The sequence below is a fragment of the Schistocerca serialis genome, chromosome 2, assembly GCF_023864345.2.
Source record: "Schistocerca serialis cubense isolate TAMUIC-IGC-003099 chromosome 2, iqSchSeri2.2, whole genome shotgun sequence".
Classification (NCBI taxonomy): domain Eukaryota; kingdom Metazoa; phylum Arthropoda; class Insecta; order Orthoptera; family Acrididae; genus Schistocerca; species Schistocerca serialis.
Window position 1 is genome coordinate 887453983 of NC_064639.1, and position 16775 is coordinate 887470757.

At 38.5% G+C, this 16775-nt stretch overlaps 1 protein-coding gene across 1 annotated transcript in view; it reads left to right on the plus strand.

Annotated features, from left to right (window-relative positions):
- LOC126458224 (uncharacterized) overlaps positions 1 to 16564 on the plus strand; it is a 31055-nt gene extending 14491 nt beyond the window's left edge. Inside the window, exon 3 of the mRNA XM_050095121.1 lies at positions 12915 to 16564. Within this exon, the coding sequence (XP_049951078.1) occupies positions 12915 to 13223 (309 nt within the window). The 3' untranslated portion in view covers positions 13224 to 16564. The remainder of the gene's footprint in view (positions 1 to 12914) is intronic.
- Positions 16565 to 16775: the final 211 nt, after the last annotated feature.

Below are 16775 nucleotides of genomic sequence, written 5' to 3' on the forward strand. Positions count from 1 at the left end.
GGTTTTACAAGACTCATTGCAGTGGGCTTTATGTATTCTCTTCTGGACTTTTTTATTTGGATTAGAACCAACGCAAAGAACTTATCCGTTAGCAAGAGAAATATTCAGCATTGCAGCAAAGGTTGTGTTCGGCCATCTTCTTGTTCTACGTGAGCAAGAGTAATTTGACCGTTTCAAATCCAGGGCATCACGTCCTCCCTTAGTCACATTGCAAAAGTCTATAATTGCAGGTTTCTTCGATTGTTGATTTACAGACACTTCGTGATGCATGGAAGATGGTAAAACTACACTTATATACTTCTTTGGAACGAATGATGCCGAGGTCTTGTCCCGGACAAATCCAAATAATGATGATTCAGTGGCTCTTCTTTTATCAGGCAAAAACTGACGAGGAATTTCTTGTTTGTTTTTTCGTACAGTACCCACGTATGTTAGTCCTTGTTTCAATAATGCATCTACTAACTCAACAGACGTAAACCAACTGTTGTTGTTGTTGTGGTCTTCAGTCCTGAGACTGGTTTGATGCAGCTCTCCATGCTAATCTATCCTGTGCAAGCTCCTTCATCTCCCAGTACCTACTGCAACCTACATCCTTCTGAATCTGCTTAGTGTATTCATCTCTTGGTCTCCCTCTACGATTTTTATCCTCCACGCTGCCCTCCAATGCTAAATTTGTGATCCCTTGATGCCTCAGAACATGTCCTACCAACCAGTCCTTTCTTCTTGTGAAGTTGTGCCACAAACTCCTCTTCTCCCCAATTCTATTCAATACCTCCTCATTAGTTATGTGATCTACCCACGTAATCTTCAACATTCTTCTGTAGCACCACATTCCGAAAGCTTCTATTCTCTTCTTGTCCAAACTATTTATTGTCCATGTTTCACTTCCATACATGGCTACACTCCATACTGTCTCCAGTGATATTCCTATTAGTTCCATAAAGTGGCTCTGCAAGTCTTAGCATGTCCTGCATTGGCACTGCGAAAGGGATATTTTTTTGGGTAAGCGGTTTTACAGAGTATATAAACGCATTACATAAGTAATGAGTTTTCGCATCGCAAATATACTGCATTTTCAGGCCATATTTTCCAGGTTTACTTTTGATAAACATTCTGAATGAGCACCTTCCTCGAAATTTTACCAACATTTCATCAACACATAAATATTCTGAACAAGAATAGTTCACACTACAATTGCTGATAAACTTTTCAAAAATTCCTTGTATCAAAGCCAGTTTATCTGTAGATTTTCTTTCTGCTCGTGTGCTAATGTCATCAAAGGTTACATTGAAATGAATGAATGAAAATCTGTTTATCCCCGTTACACCTCAAAAAATGTCTCTTCCAGTAAAATCAATCGCCCATTGCGATCTAACATTTTCATGATTTGACTTGAATATCGACGTAAACAGAAGTAATCCAAGGTAAGCTCGTAACTTAACAGCAAGCAATGTTGTTGGCATAATACAGCCGTAATAATGGAGGTGAATATTTGTCCTCAAGTTTTTTGTTGGTGCAGTGCACGATATTCTCAATCACATCATTGTTAAATAATAGTTAACTCTCTACAGGCGACATTTCACGTTTACAAGCAGCAGGTCCTTTTAGTCCCGCGCGTTCTCGTACAATATTGTGCTGTCGTACATGAGATGAATGTGGGGCAGATTTACTCCATTTGAATCTGTTCTTACCGTAAAAATAGTTCCCTGACCTTTCTTCGTCTTCTTCACTAGAAGAAGAGCCTTCACTTAGCTCCATCTCTGAACCAGAAAGGCGTTCACTGTGTATCGTAATTATGATCACTGATGTCATCAACATCTTCATCTGGGTCATTTAGTTCTGTGTCTTCAACTTCTGAGTCAGGGCCTTCTACCAACAATCGTGCAATATCCTCATCACGAAGAAAGCGAGTCATTGTTGTAAATATACTGAAATAAGAGGAAGTTACTGTATTAGCATATTGTAAATAAATACTACGTAAAAGCACGCGTGGGGTCTACAGGTACCCCAACAATGAAAAACAGGCACTTACTGTTGCGAGAGCACGGCGCACGTCCACTTATTGCAAGCGTCAGTGGCACACTAAGAATACCTACAATGACGAGTCTGTAGTGCGCCAACAGTGGAAATTATAAACCAAAAATGTAGCATGGGGTCTGCTGAGACCCCACCCGTGTAGTTAAAGGTTAAATGAGTTTGGTGATGTAAGAGTGCTTTGTTTCTTTTGTCATGTGTTACGGGATATTGCTTCACAAAGACATATGCTTTATTATTTTGGAGAATTTACATTAAACATTTTTAATGTATGTGAAATAAACACACTAGTCAAAAAGTTAGGAGACATCGCTCTAAATACCGTGTAACACTGCCTCTAGCCTTGATAACAGTCACAATTTGGCGGAAAAGAGAATCCGGAAGTTTCTTAAGGCACATCATACCTAACTGATGCCACTCATCGACAGAGCTCCCAAATAGTCCCAGACAATTTCTGTGTGAACCATATTGGGTGATTTAATGACCAAGTGGAGGAGCAGTCTGTGTTGGAGTGTTTATCAAGCCAGGAACTTGTGTGTACAACCCTGTGAGTTTGGCTGTTGTCATCTTCGAAGATGAGATTATCCACAGTGTACTCACCATAAAACTGTAGAAAGAGGGTAGTACCTGACCACAGAAAATAATGGAATAAACATGTTGGTTCATGTTCACAAAAAAACTGTGCAAATGAGCCCCAGTCATGATATTGAAAACATCCCCAAAACATCATAGAAGCACCTCGGCCTGTACTACACCTTCCTAGCACTGTGAGTTAAGTCCCTCAGTGGGCCATCGGTGCACTCAGTGCTTTGCATCATTTGAAAAGAGGCGAGAGTGTGATTTGCTGTGCACGACAGTATGTGCCTCCAGAAAGCTTCTGTTCAGTTTCTGTGTTGATTGGCCTATGTGAGGCCTGTATCTTTATGTGCTGCTGTGAGTAATGGCCCTTTGTGAGATACCAGGCTCCAAATGTCAGTCACATGCAGTTTCCCTTCAAAGTATTTGCTTGGAAACTGCTTGAGATGACCTAAATTCACTGATGGCAGGAATTCCTGTCTGGTCTGAAAGTGATTTTCATTGGCAAGGTGTGACACCTATCTTGGATCACTGTAGGTTAGGATCTATTTATGGTCACTATTCTTATACTGCACTAGCAAAGCCCGCAATGCTTTGCAATTGCTGAATATGTATTGGAATTGTATATAAGTCCTAATCTCCTCCCCCACCCCCTTCTCTCTCTACCCATCTCCTTCCCCCTTTCTATGTCCATATCCTCCATCCCCCCTCCCCCCCCCCCCCCCTTGCCAATGTGTCTGACGGTGAGCCTTGTTTATTATTACTGCCAATAAAATCTTGATTCGCAATTGAAGTCGCTAAGGTGAGATCAGACCCCCTATATTGACAATGCAAATTTCTGCCAACATTTAACCCATTATTGCTCAAACTATTGAAGATATCACTACCAAATTTTTATCAATTGAACATCTGAATGTATTTAGTTCACTGATACACAGGGCGCAGCGTGGGGACTTCCTTATTTGAAATGCGCAGCACATAGTGGCTGTTACTCGTTGTTGCGTGGGTTTCGGTGCAGTCAAAAGTGCGAGACTGTAACCTTTTCTTTCCCTTAAGTTTAGTTTAGTAGCGATCATGCAGTGGGCAAGAGAGGAGCGCACGTTCACTGTTGCGGCTTACTTTTCGAATAGACGTTGGGTCATCAGAATTCAGCACGTATTCGGGGAACAATTCAACATCATGCCTGCAGGCATGTTCCTGATGGGAAATCTATTGTTATATGGGTAGACACCTCTATGGATACTGGAAGTGTGCAGAAAAAGAAAGCAGGACCTTCAAGAACCATCATAATACGTGAAAACATCGAGAGGGTAAGGATGAGCTGTCTCATGACGCCTTAGTGTTCTTCAGCAATGAGGCACATTTTCATTTGTCTGGCTGTGTCAATAAGCAAAATATGTGGTACTGGAGTGGCACAAATCCCCAAGAATGAGGTAACTGCACCACATACACCTTATCTTAAATGTTTTATGCCTGCAAAGACGTTTTTTGGAATCTGGGTCCCCACGGTATTGTTAAATGCCTCATTAACATTCTGTGTCTTACCATGGAGCCATTTCCTTAACAAGTCAGGATTTGCTAACATTCTGAATATAGGCTTAATGGTCTTCATTACTGCTTCAGGTACTGAATGTTTATTTTTGAATTCATGTAGTTTGCCTACTGCCTCTGGTTTTCTATATGTGCACCATTTGTCTGGTGCAGGTGGGCACAAGTTACGTACATGGTTAGTATCTGTGGACAGCCTGTGAAAATATGTTGCACACTCTGCTCTTTTCGTGCATTCCAAATCATGTTTTTTTTTTTTTTCCTTTCTCTAATGGCTTTGCCACAGTATTGATAAATAACTTCATCAGTAAGCCTTCCAGCATATTTGATACTGTTTCCATCTGATAATTTGGTGTTGCCAAGTTTCTTTTTCACCTAATGAAGGTGGGCTCTCATCCTTTTCATTACATGGCTTGCACACTCAAGATTTGTAATAGGTTCAATATAGAGTTTGCTTTTTAAAACAGTGTTGAAGGATGTACAGTCTCCATCTCCCTGATATTTCATATATCAAACTCCTCGATCTGATTGTGAGTGATGAAAAGTAGCCATAGCTGCTGCTACCTCCATACTGCCTCTTGAGCCCTCATAGTTCTTTATACATGAGGACCTGTGAGCACTCTTTTTCTCTTCATTATCACCTACTAAGTTGCATCTTTGGCAATATTTAGTGAGAACTTCAAAGTCTCACACCTTACTAGTATCAATACTTGTTGCAGTAGCAAATCTATTTTTGGAAGTGTGAATCCTTTTTTGCCATGACCTGTCAAATGCTGCATTAATATCTGTTACTCCACCGTTCTCGTTGACTGCTTCTGCAGCTGCAGTTTCACTGGAGTCTATGCAGTTGCCAATAATTTCAGTATACTTCTCATATTCTGTGGGTGTGGTTGGTAGATCCAGGAGAGCACAAAGTAGTATACCATCACTGCTACATTTCCCAATGCACCTAAGTCCATAAATAACCTCACATTGGCTTCATATAGTTCATTAATTGAGCATTTGACAAAAGTTAGAAATGACCAATACCACAATGTGTGCATGTAGTTTTAAGTTTAGAGACTAATCCATTTCTGGCAGTTACAGCTTCAGAAAGCACTATATCTTCGACACATGACTTGCATGCTACAGTCTCTTCAACAATGATGTTGAAATATTCGAATCTGTAATTATATTTACTCCATTTCCTTCATGGGAGGGTAATATATCTCATACACAGTGAGCTTGCAGATTTTTTATTTTTATTTATTTATTTATTTTTTGTTTTGTTTTTATTGATGTGCTGGAAGGAATATCAACAGTCTTCTCACCAATACAACTATTATTTTGCATTATTTCACTACTATCCACAACTGATGTAGTTATATAGTACCTGTTTCCTCTGTTCTGGCATCTCTTGAAGATACATTGTAGTTTTGTCATTTTAAATGATAACGGAGAGCAACAGCACACAACAGCAAGCTACCAAATATTAAAATAATTGTTTTGTTTTCTATGATTTACAAGCATATGAGCAAAGAATATTTAAGAATCAGTACAGCCAATTGGTGATAAACAAATCCAAGGAGAACATAGAAAACAGCCTTCTAGAGCATGTAGTTTCCAGGATTTGCATACTAATCTGAAAGGATGTTGAGATCAGTGTGGACATGATGATATGTCAAGTAAAAGTTAAAAAAAATATTAAAAATACACTTACATAGATTTTTTTATAAAAATTATGCACCAATTTGTTCAGGAAGTTTGAATTTTTAAATAGTAGAAAAAAAAGAACTTTTTAAATTGGTGTCTGATCTCACCTTAAAATGAGTAGTGATTTGGTTGGGATCATTGGTATACAAGGTATGACAGGGACCTCTCAGCTACTGGACCTGTGAGGATGGTAGCTCCAGTGACCGTGTCTCACATAGTTTCAATCTTTGAACAAGTGGGATTATAAAGTGACAAACGATTCAGATTCCTTAGTAGTCTTCTAATCATAAGTTGATAAGCTGTTGGTTTTAACAGGAAACCTGTGTAATGTTGTTTAAAAGTGTATATAATCTGTGTCTATCTGAATGTCTGTAGAGTACTGTATAAAAATTTGATGTAAATAAGTCGAGAACTTTTTGAGATTTTTGCTAACAGTGTTTGCCAGTTACGTATTATTTATATTTAAAAGATGTGTAGCCTATGTCTGTCCATTATTTGAGTATTGTGTAAAAATTTGAAGGAAGTGGTCAAGAACTTCTCAAGATTTTTTCGTAACACTGACAAACAACTTCTTGGCTTCATACAGGGTGAGTCAAGAGGAAAGGTACATGCTGTGAGGGGAGGATGTGATAGTATTGGTGTTTCTGAACAAAAAACTTCATATAGACATCTGCCCTATTCCGAATGATTTCCAAGATGGAACACCTTGATGTCGGTTTTGTATATTTTTCTTGAATGACTCGAAAACCACGGCCTCTAGTGAAAACATTTCGCAGTAAAAACTGAAACCATATTAAATTTCCTGCAACAATGCTCCCATTAATTTTTTTCTCTAGGACGAGTAGTTTGCATGAAGAGAGTGGTATACTATTGAAATTATCACTTGCTGTGCATGCACTGTAGTGTAGGTAATTTTTGTTGGCCAGTTTGAGGAAATTTCCCTACTCACTAGACATCATGTGTCCTATACCAAATTGTTCATCTTGAATTCCTTTTCATTAGTGTGGTATGTTGTAAACAATGGCAATGTATTGATTAATATTGAAAATAAATAACAATGTACATTAAATGTGTCCTCTGTAGGACACCATTCAGAATAGGGCATATGTCCAGTTGAAGTTTTTTGTTCAGAATCACCAATACTATCTCCTCTCAAAGCACATACCTTCCTCCTACTCACCCTGTGTGGTAGTATACATTACTTGGCTGCAAGTGCTTCACAAATCCTTGTAGTTACTTTGAACAGTCCACATTGATACTACATCTTCATCTATACTCTGCAAACCACCATGAAATGCACAGCAGGGACTGAGTCCCATTGTACCACTTATTGGGGTTTCTTCCTGTTCCACTCGCGGAAGGGACATGGGAAGAATGATTGTTTGAATGGCTCTGTGCATGCAGTAATTATCCCTATCTTATTCTCACGATCCCTATGTTAGTGGTATGTAGGTGGTTATAGTATACTCCTAGAGTCATCATTTAAAGCCGGTTCCTGAAACTTTGTTAGTACACTTTCTTGGGATAGTTTACATATGTCTTCAAGAGTCTGCCAGTTCAATTTCTTCTTTCTCTCTGTGACACTCTCCCACGGGTCAAATAAACCTGTGAACATTCATGCTGCGCTTTTCTGTATACGTTCGATATCCCTTGATAGTCCTTTTTTTGGTAAGAGTCCTACATAGTTGAGCAATATTCTAGATTTGGTCACATGAGTGATTGAGTGATTTTTAAGCGATCTCCTTTGTTGACTGATTGCACTTCGCCGGCATTGTACCAAGAAACCAAAGTCTGCCATCTGCCTTACCCGTGACTGAGCCTATGTTATCATTCCATTTCATATCCCTACAAAGTGTTACACCCATGTATTTGTATGAGTTGGCTGATTCCAACAGTGACCCGTTGGTATTTTTTTTGGTTTGTGGTGTGCACAGTTTTATATTTTTGAAGATTTAAAGTGTTGCCAGCCTTTGCACCAATTTGAAACCTTTTCAAGATCTGACTGAATATTTATGCAGCTTCTTTCAGACAGTACTTCATTATAGATAACTGCATCATCTCTAGAAACTCTAAGGTTACTATTAATATTGTCTGTAAGGTCATTAATATATGACATGAACAGCAAGGATCCCAACACACTTCCCCTGGGGCACATCCAAAGTTACTTCTACATTTGACAATGACTCTCCATCCAAGATAAAAACGTGCCGTGTCCTTACTACCAAAAAGTCCTCAATCTGTTCACAAATTTCACTTGATAGATCATATCCATATGGTTGTACTTTTGACAATGTGCATAGATGTGGTACTGAGTCAAATGCTTTGCGGAAATTAAGAAATACCGCAGCTACCTGACTGCCTTCATCCAAAGCTTTCAGTATGTCATGTGAGATAAGTGTTAGTTGGGTTTCACATGATTGATGTTTTTGGCCATTCTGTTCAAGATACCTCATTATGTTTGAGCTCAAAATATGTTATAAAATTCTACAATGAATTGATGTCAAGGATATTGGATGGTAGTTTTGCAGATCACTTTTCCTACCCACGTTACAAGTGGGTGTGACCTGTGCTTTTTTCCAAGAACAGGGCATGGTTTTCTGTTCAAGAGATCTATGATAGATTATAGTTAGAAGAAGGGCTGCCTCAGCCACAAATTTAGTATAGACTGCGATAGGGACTCCATTGGGCCAAGGAGCTTTCTTCGGTTTTAATGAATTCACCTGTTTGTCAACACCACTGACACTAATGTTTATTTCACTCATCTTTTCAGTGGTATAAGGATTAAATTGGGGCATTTGTTTGGGTTTTCCTTTGTAAAGGAACATTTGAACACTGCTTTTGCTTTACCACCCTCACTTTCCGTTCCTGCCTCATCCACTAGGGACTGGACACTAACTTTGGTGCCTCTAACAGCCTTTACATATGACCAGAATTTCTTTGGGTTTTGTGAAATATCATTTGACAGTATTCTGCTACGGTAATCATGCATTCTCTTGACAGCCAAACATCTTTCATTTAGTGTATCTATCTATCTATCTATAGTCCTACACTTTCTTTTATGCCGTAATCTCTGCTTCTTTAGAATTGTCTTCAAGTGACTATACTATGATGTTCCCATCCACTATCAACTATTCTACTGGTACAAATCTATCCAGTGTATGGTCAACTATTCCTTTAAACTTCAGCCATATATACCATTTAACACCACCTCTGGCCTTGATAATAGTCACAATTTGATGAAGTAGTATGTTATATTGAGCTGAAGCCACTCATTGACCAAAAATGAGGATGTTGAGTTCTATGTTCCATCTGATGTTCCAAATAGTCCCAGACATTTTCTGTGTAATTAATATCAGGTGATTTAGTGGGCAAGTGGAGGAGCAGTCTGTGCGTAAGTGTTCATCGAGCTAGGAACATGTGTGTGTAACACTATGAATTGGCTGTTGTCATCTTAGAAGATGAGATTACTTAAGTGGTCATGATAAAAATGTAAAAGAGAGGATAGTACATGGCCACCAAGAGTATTGGAATAAACATCTTGGTTTGAGTTCACAGAGAACCTGTACAAGTACGCCGCAGTCATGATGTCACCACCAAAATGTCATAGATGCACCTCTGGCTGGAACTACACCTACATCACTCGGTGTGCATGCACTGTAGCACAGTTAATTTTTGCAGGCTAGTTCAAAGTAGTTTCCTGACTTGATAGACCACAAGTTCCCTGAACAAAATTGTTTCTCTCAAATTCATTTCCACAACTGTGGTATATTGTAAACGATGACATTAGGCCATCGGTGCACTTAGTGCTTTCCATCATTTGAAAAGAGGCTAGAGTGTGATTTGTTGCACCACAGTGTGCGCCTCCGTACAGGTGCTGTGCAGTTTCCGTATTGATTGCCCTATTGAAGACGTGCATCTTTATCTGGTGCTGTGAGTAATGGCTCCTTGTGAGATACCAGACTCCAAATGTCAGTCACACACAGTTCCTCTTTGCAGTATTTGCTCAGAAACTGCCTGAGATGACCTCCATTCACTGATGACAGGAATTCCTGTCTGGTGTGAAACTGATTGTCATTGGCAAGGTGTGACATTTATCTCGGATCACTGTAGGTTAGGATCTTCTTATGGTCACTCATCTTATACTGCACTAGCAAAGTCCACAGTGATTTATAATTGCTGAATATGTATTGGAATTGTACAGGGGATAGGCAAAATAATGTGAACACCTGTACTTACTTGGGAATAGTTTATTAATAACGGGTTGGACCCCCATTTGCCCATAATACAGCTGCAATTCTTCGTGGAATACTGGCATGTAATGATTGTATAGTCCCCAGTGGAATGTTATGCCACTCTTTGATCAGAACTTCTAACTCCTGTAGTGACGAGGGAGGTGGAAATCTGCTCTGGAGTCTGTGCTCCAATACTGCCCATAAGGGCTCGATAATGTCCAAATCCAGGGGCTGCACTGGCTGGGGAAGACTACAGTTCAGTTGCATGCTCCTCATACCACAATTGTATTGTCCTGGCTGTGTGAATAGGTGCATTATTGTCCTGAAATATGACATCATTGTTGGGAACAACATTTGAATCGTGGGGTGCACCTGATCACCTAAAATGTTCACATAATTCTTCTCTGTAACATGGCCTTTGAGAATAATGATAGGACCAGCAGAATACCATGATATGGCTGCCCACACCATCACATCCACCTCCATGCTTAACCATTGGAATCAAGCAATCAGGATTGTTGGCTTCTTTTGGCATTGTCCAGGTGTAAATGTGGCCTGATGTTGGAAATAATGAAAACGTTGACTCGTCGGACCATGTGACATGTTCCCACTGATCAGCCATTCAGGAAGCATAACACCATGTGTTATGCTTCTTTCTGTTGTTTGTTGTCACTAATGGTTTTGGTATAGTAGCTTGTCCATGAATATTCACTTTATGGAGTTCTAGGCAGAGAGTGTTGATAGATTTGGGGTCTCAAAGATGGCCATGATTTTGTGTTGTTTTGACACAATTCGTGTTAGCGTACGACGATTCTGTCATTTACTTTTGCTGTGTGCTCACAATTATGTTTACATGATGATGTCTTTTAATGTTTTGTGTAGGCTTTCATAACTGTTGAAACAGTTGGCTGTCTTGGTTACTGATGCTCCAGCTAATCAGGCCCCCACAATCTGTCCTCTTTGGAACTCTGTTAGGTCTTTCATTACATGTCAATCTTGGTCTCTGAATGAAAATACAAAGTGTGCACTACTTGTAAACAACTGCACTGATGCTTAGTCCATACTGAACACACACAGTCCAGAGTGACACATGCCTTACCTGCATTGTTGACCGTCAAACAAAACCTTCCAATTACTACCACTGTTCACATTATTTTGCCTACCCCTGTATGTACACCCTAATCTCCTCCTCCTGCTCTCTCTCTGTCCACTTTGTTGTCCTCCTCCCTCTCTCTCTCTGTCTCTCTGCCCACCTCCTCCTCCCCCCTCTGTGTGTCCATATATCCTCCTCCCTTCTCTGTCCATCTTCTCTTCCCCCTTCCCCCCAGTGACCTTGAGCCTTGTTTATTGTTATTGCAAACACAACCTTGATTGGCAGATGAAGTCACTTAAAATTAGTGGGTAAATGAGTTTGAATTGTTTGTATACAAGGTATGAAAGGAACCTGTGAGGGTGGTAGCTCCAATGACCGTGTCTCGTGTAGTTTTGATCTGTGAGTGGGTAGGATTACAAAGTTAAGGACAATTCAGATTCCTTAATAGTCTTCCAATCGTAAACCGATAAACAATGAATACAACTTTCATGTTTCTCTTAAAACCGACTACGAGGAAGAAAACGAAAGAGTGCATTGTTGTGTATACAATTTTTGTGTACAATTTTATACAAGTAGAAGGCATGTATATGGGAGAAACAATTTGTCTAGTGGTTTAAATGCCCTACTATTGTAGGTAAAACTCACTGCAAGAAAGAAAACTAAACCACCCGTTTTACAGCACAGCACAACATTCTCTCTCTTGCAGTTGTTTTTAACAGGACACCTGTTCATTGTTGTTTAAAAGCGAATATAGCCTACATCCGTCTGATTGTTTATTAGCATATTGTGTAAAAATTTGACATAAATCGGTCAAGACCTTCTCAAGATTTTTTTGTAAAATGACAAACAACTTCTTGTCTTCATACAGGAAGAGTCAAGAGGAAAGGTACATGCTGTGAGGGGAAGGGTGATAGATATCGGTGTTTTTGAACAAAAAACTTCATATGGACGTATGCCTTATCTCAGTGGTTTCCGAAATAGAAAACGTTGAATGTTAGTTTTGTACATTTTTCTTGAATGACTCGAAAACTACGGCCTCCAGTGAAAACATCTCACAGTACAAAGTGAAACCATATTAGATTTCCCGCAAAAAAGGTCCTATTCATTTACTTCTCCAGGATGAGTAGTTTGCACGAAGGGAGCGAGAGACTGTTGAAAATCTCACTCGGCATGCATGCACTGTAGCGCAGTTAATTTTTGTAGGCCGATTCAAAGTAGTTCCTGACTTTATAGACCACAAGTTCCCTGTACCACATTGTTCCTCTCAAATTCCTTTTCACAACTGTGGTATTTTGTGAACAATGACAATGTACTGATTAATACAGAAAATAAATAACAACGTACATTGAACGTGTCCTATCTAGGAAACCATTCGGAGTAGGTCATATGTCCATTTGGAGAATCACAAATACTATTACTTCTCAAAGCATCTACCTTTTCTGCTTACTAATCCTGTATAGTAGTATAGATTATTTGCCGCAAGTGCTTCACCATCCCATGTAGCCACTTAGACCAGTCCACATTGATACTCTTAACAATTCAAGCAGCTCTTCATTCACACTATGGTTGTGGACATGTCCAAATATGACAGTTCCTTTCTGCCATTGTGTCATTGTGACTAGCATTTGGCCTTGTGAGCTTATCATGAAAATAAATGTCTATACATAACTTTTTTCTTATCTGTTACCATCACTTTTGTGTGGTGCTTGTCAACTGTTAACTGTATATTTACATTTCAGGATGGAACAGTGGAAGAGTGGAATGGTTTGCAAAGTATGAAAGATGAACGGCTGCAGTCAACACATTCACTGGGTCCCACATGTGCCACAGACAAGAATAGTGGCACTAATTTTCACAGTGTTGATGGCAACTTCATAGAAAACAATTGCGCCACAAGCCAGGAATACCCATGGATGTCAGAGCACGTACTCAGCCAGTATGCACCATCTCTCACCGCTACTGATAATCCGTACTATTATGAAAACAATAAACTATTGTTTGCTTTGTACATGGAACGGTTACAGAGAGGTGGAATCCCTCTTTATTAATGCTAGTGTTCACAAACTTGATGTTGCTGCAGCAGGAACAAATTTTGTAGTTCTTAAATAGTTTTTACGTGAATATGTAAGTAACAATTTTTTCAGCTTCTGTCTCTTACTGGAGAATACATTTAAGCACCCACTGACAAATTTGACCTTATGCATTTTTATTAAATTATAACATAGAGCAAAGTTTTAACTAAGAATCTCGCAAAAATACAGAAATATTTAGAAGACCCTTAGAAAATATTGGTGTATTCATTATCCCTCTAACTTGTTTAATACTGCCAAACGGTATGAAGAAATGAGATGTTGTGTCATTCACAATGTATAATATATGTATTAATGTGTGTTTGTGCACTAGTTTTTGAAAAGTCTATTGCTAATGTCGTGTCTTTGTCCAAACCAATGTTAGCCCATCATGTAAAATACGGAGAGCACAATGTCATTTTCAAATAAAGTCTAGTCATATTTTTTGTGTGAAACACATGCAGCACGCAGATGGCTCATTTTTTTATCAATGTCTGTATATCCATGTGTTCTTAATTGTATTATCCCAATGCAAAGTACCACACTAAGTAAAATATGAAGAATTAGTTGGTAAAAATTGCTTCACTTGTCTCATTGGTGTCCAGGGCCTGATAGTAAATGAACTGAATTACACACAAGCACAGAGGAACACTAATGGGCACTGTATTGTATAAAATTGAAGAAGTGGGTGGTTAATTGGAAAAGGTAATGGAAATACTTCACTCCTGTCTTAGAAGCCAGAAAAATGTGGCTACATATATGTCTGGAGTGTGGTTAAACAGATAATGGATGATCACATAGCATGTAAACGTTAGGGAATATGCTTATATATGAGCATGTTTCCTGATTATCCATAAGTTGTAATCTGTTTGTGGAAAATTTCTTCATTTAATTCCACTTATTGCAGCTTAAATAATTTTAAAGATTATTTTTTTAACAAAGTTGAAAGTATTTTCAGTTACCCACCTTTGTTGAAACCACAGTGAATTTATTTTTTGGCATATGGAACTATAATTTGTTGACATTTCTCAAACAAAATATACATTTATCCACTACATGATTACAGTTTTCTTATATACAGTACATGTTTCTTTCATGAATGCATTTGTTGCATGAATGTTGGAGTGTGCTTGTGCTGCAGTCTTGCTTCTATCCATGACAGTTTCTGCAAGAGCAGTTCACATCGCTCTCAAGTGGGTGGTTTATCTTGATGGTCTGCAGAAAAAAGTAGCCATGTTCTCTGCATGCCTAACTGCAGTCATACAGATTTGCAGCCATAAAAATTTTGTTATTGATAGGGAGAGAGAAAAGGCATTATGGGCTGCAATCTTTGAATGCTGAACTTGTACATGCTCTATCAGTAGCTGTTTTTGAGGCAGTTATTAAAGTCTATCTAAAATCCTCTCTTAGTTCGCACTTTACACTTGTAATCTATTACTGAAGTACACAACAAACATTAATCTCTATGTAAGGTGCCTAATTTGAGAGACATCATAACAGTGAGGAGCCCAGTGAACAGTGACACACCTAGAGTGCCCTTGAAGTTACCTTTCACAGCCCAGTGGATATTTTCCGTCACTACCAGGCAATCATGGCAGTTTGTGAACAGTGAAGATGTAGCAAAAACATTAGGGGTATGACTTTCCAAATTTAAAATTCTATGGTTGCACATAATGAACTTCTGCCTAAAACTCTCAAAAATGTCACCCATTTTGTTAAATTGTGAAAAAAAACCTCCCACACTAAACAAAACATAGCTTTACATGGGAGTATCTAAAACAAATTTAAACAACTTTCATTTGTAAGTGGAGTATGGTATACAATAAATTACCAGAAAGTTTGAAATTTATGAATTACTTTTTATGAACTTGTTGTCAAGATATTTGTCACTTCTGCTGTGCTGTGAAGCTTTTCCATTAGCTTTACAGCTCACTCAGTCACCACATTTGAGTGAAGCACATCAGGCACGGATCATTAATTTTTCCAGTGAATGGAAAAAGATTTTAGAGCCTTAGAGCACTTCAGTTTAGATCCAGCAGCATAAAGTTCACTGTATGTGTCCTCTAAACAGTGCTGGTTTGAAAACCATACCATTTCCCATGCAGTTACAGTGAAGTCACAAGTAACTTTGAGCTGATCTCTCCTTTTCAGAAGGATAAAACTAAGCAGCTAGTGTAAATATTGCCCTTCAATTCCACCTGGCACAATGAAGGGGAGGTAGCTTCAGGTAGCTTCTGTCATTTGATCAGAGGCCTATTTTTCTCCTCATGATAGGTGAACACTTCACAGAGCTGAAAAAGAAATCTGATGTCATATCTCCATTCTGGGCTTTCATGTGTTGGTGCCTTTTCTGAGCCAGAATAGCAGTTTTGTAAGTCTTCATATCCTGCCAAAATGTCTTCATTGAATAGGTACTTGACGGTGGTGACCTTGATTTTGTTGGCAACAAGGACTATGATGTCAGTAGTGTATCCCACTAGGCCTCCTGTTTCAGTTTGTTTTCTGTGAAGTTCTCTGTCTTCACTGCAAAGCCAGTTTCCACTCAGTTTTTGTAATATCAAAAATATGAGTAAGATTGTTTCAAACACTTCATTCCTCCGCTTTCTAAAATTTTTGAACACTTTTGTGAATTTGTGAACCTTTGCATAAATTTTCTTTGTTGAAATAAAAGGGAAGCTCAGCTTTTCCCAGAGTTCCAATAATTCTTGTGATGTGATGTCTTCTTTATATGGGCATTTCACTCCTTGACGTTGTCTTACAAGCCAGAAATCTACCAACAGTATCTCTTTTCAAAGGTGCTTTGCACAGAATCTCATTCATGTCCTATATCGCTTCTGGTATGTTGGGATGGGCACTTTGTAGCTGTTGTCAAATTTCTCATCCATATCTTTCCAAGTGACTTTACTGCTGATTTTAATTGGCATATGTAAACCAGAAAATAAAATAAATGCTGTCAGAAATGATAACTGAGGAAGCACTGCTCCAAACAGATGTGTTGTGCTATTTTTGTGTACCACATAAATGAAATTATATTGGGTGTGGGAGGTTTTTACATGGCCAGATAAAAATATACCAAAAAAGTAACAAATAGTCAAAATTTCATCAAGTGCAACAACAGGAAATTAATATTTTGAAAAGAGTTAAAAAGCCATAACCTTAATAGCCATAACCATAAGTCTAAGAATAATAATAATTCTAGCAATTATATTTTTTAATTGTGAGTGCTGGCATTTCATATGAGATGTTGAAGTAGTCAGTAATAAGTTACAAAATAGTTGTTATTTTTTGTATGTAATATGTCTGTGTAAATTTTTGTCTTATCAGAGAAATTAAAATACTTGACTGTCATAAAAAGAAGAAATATTTTTGTGTGCTTGGAACAACTTACAGACCACTACTAATTGACTTTACTGATGACGGTATTAATGTTCTTGTCTCCTGTTAACTGTAAAAATGGCTTGTCGCCTTTTTTGTCTGTGCATTCACATAGTTAACCAGTTTGCACATAGATGCAACATAGTTCCCTTTTAC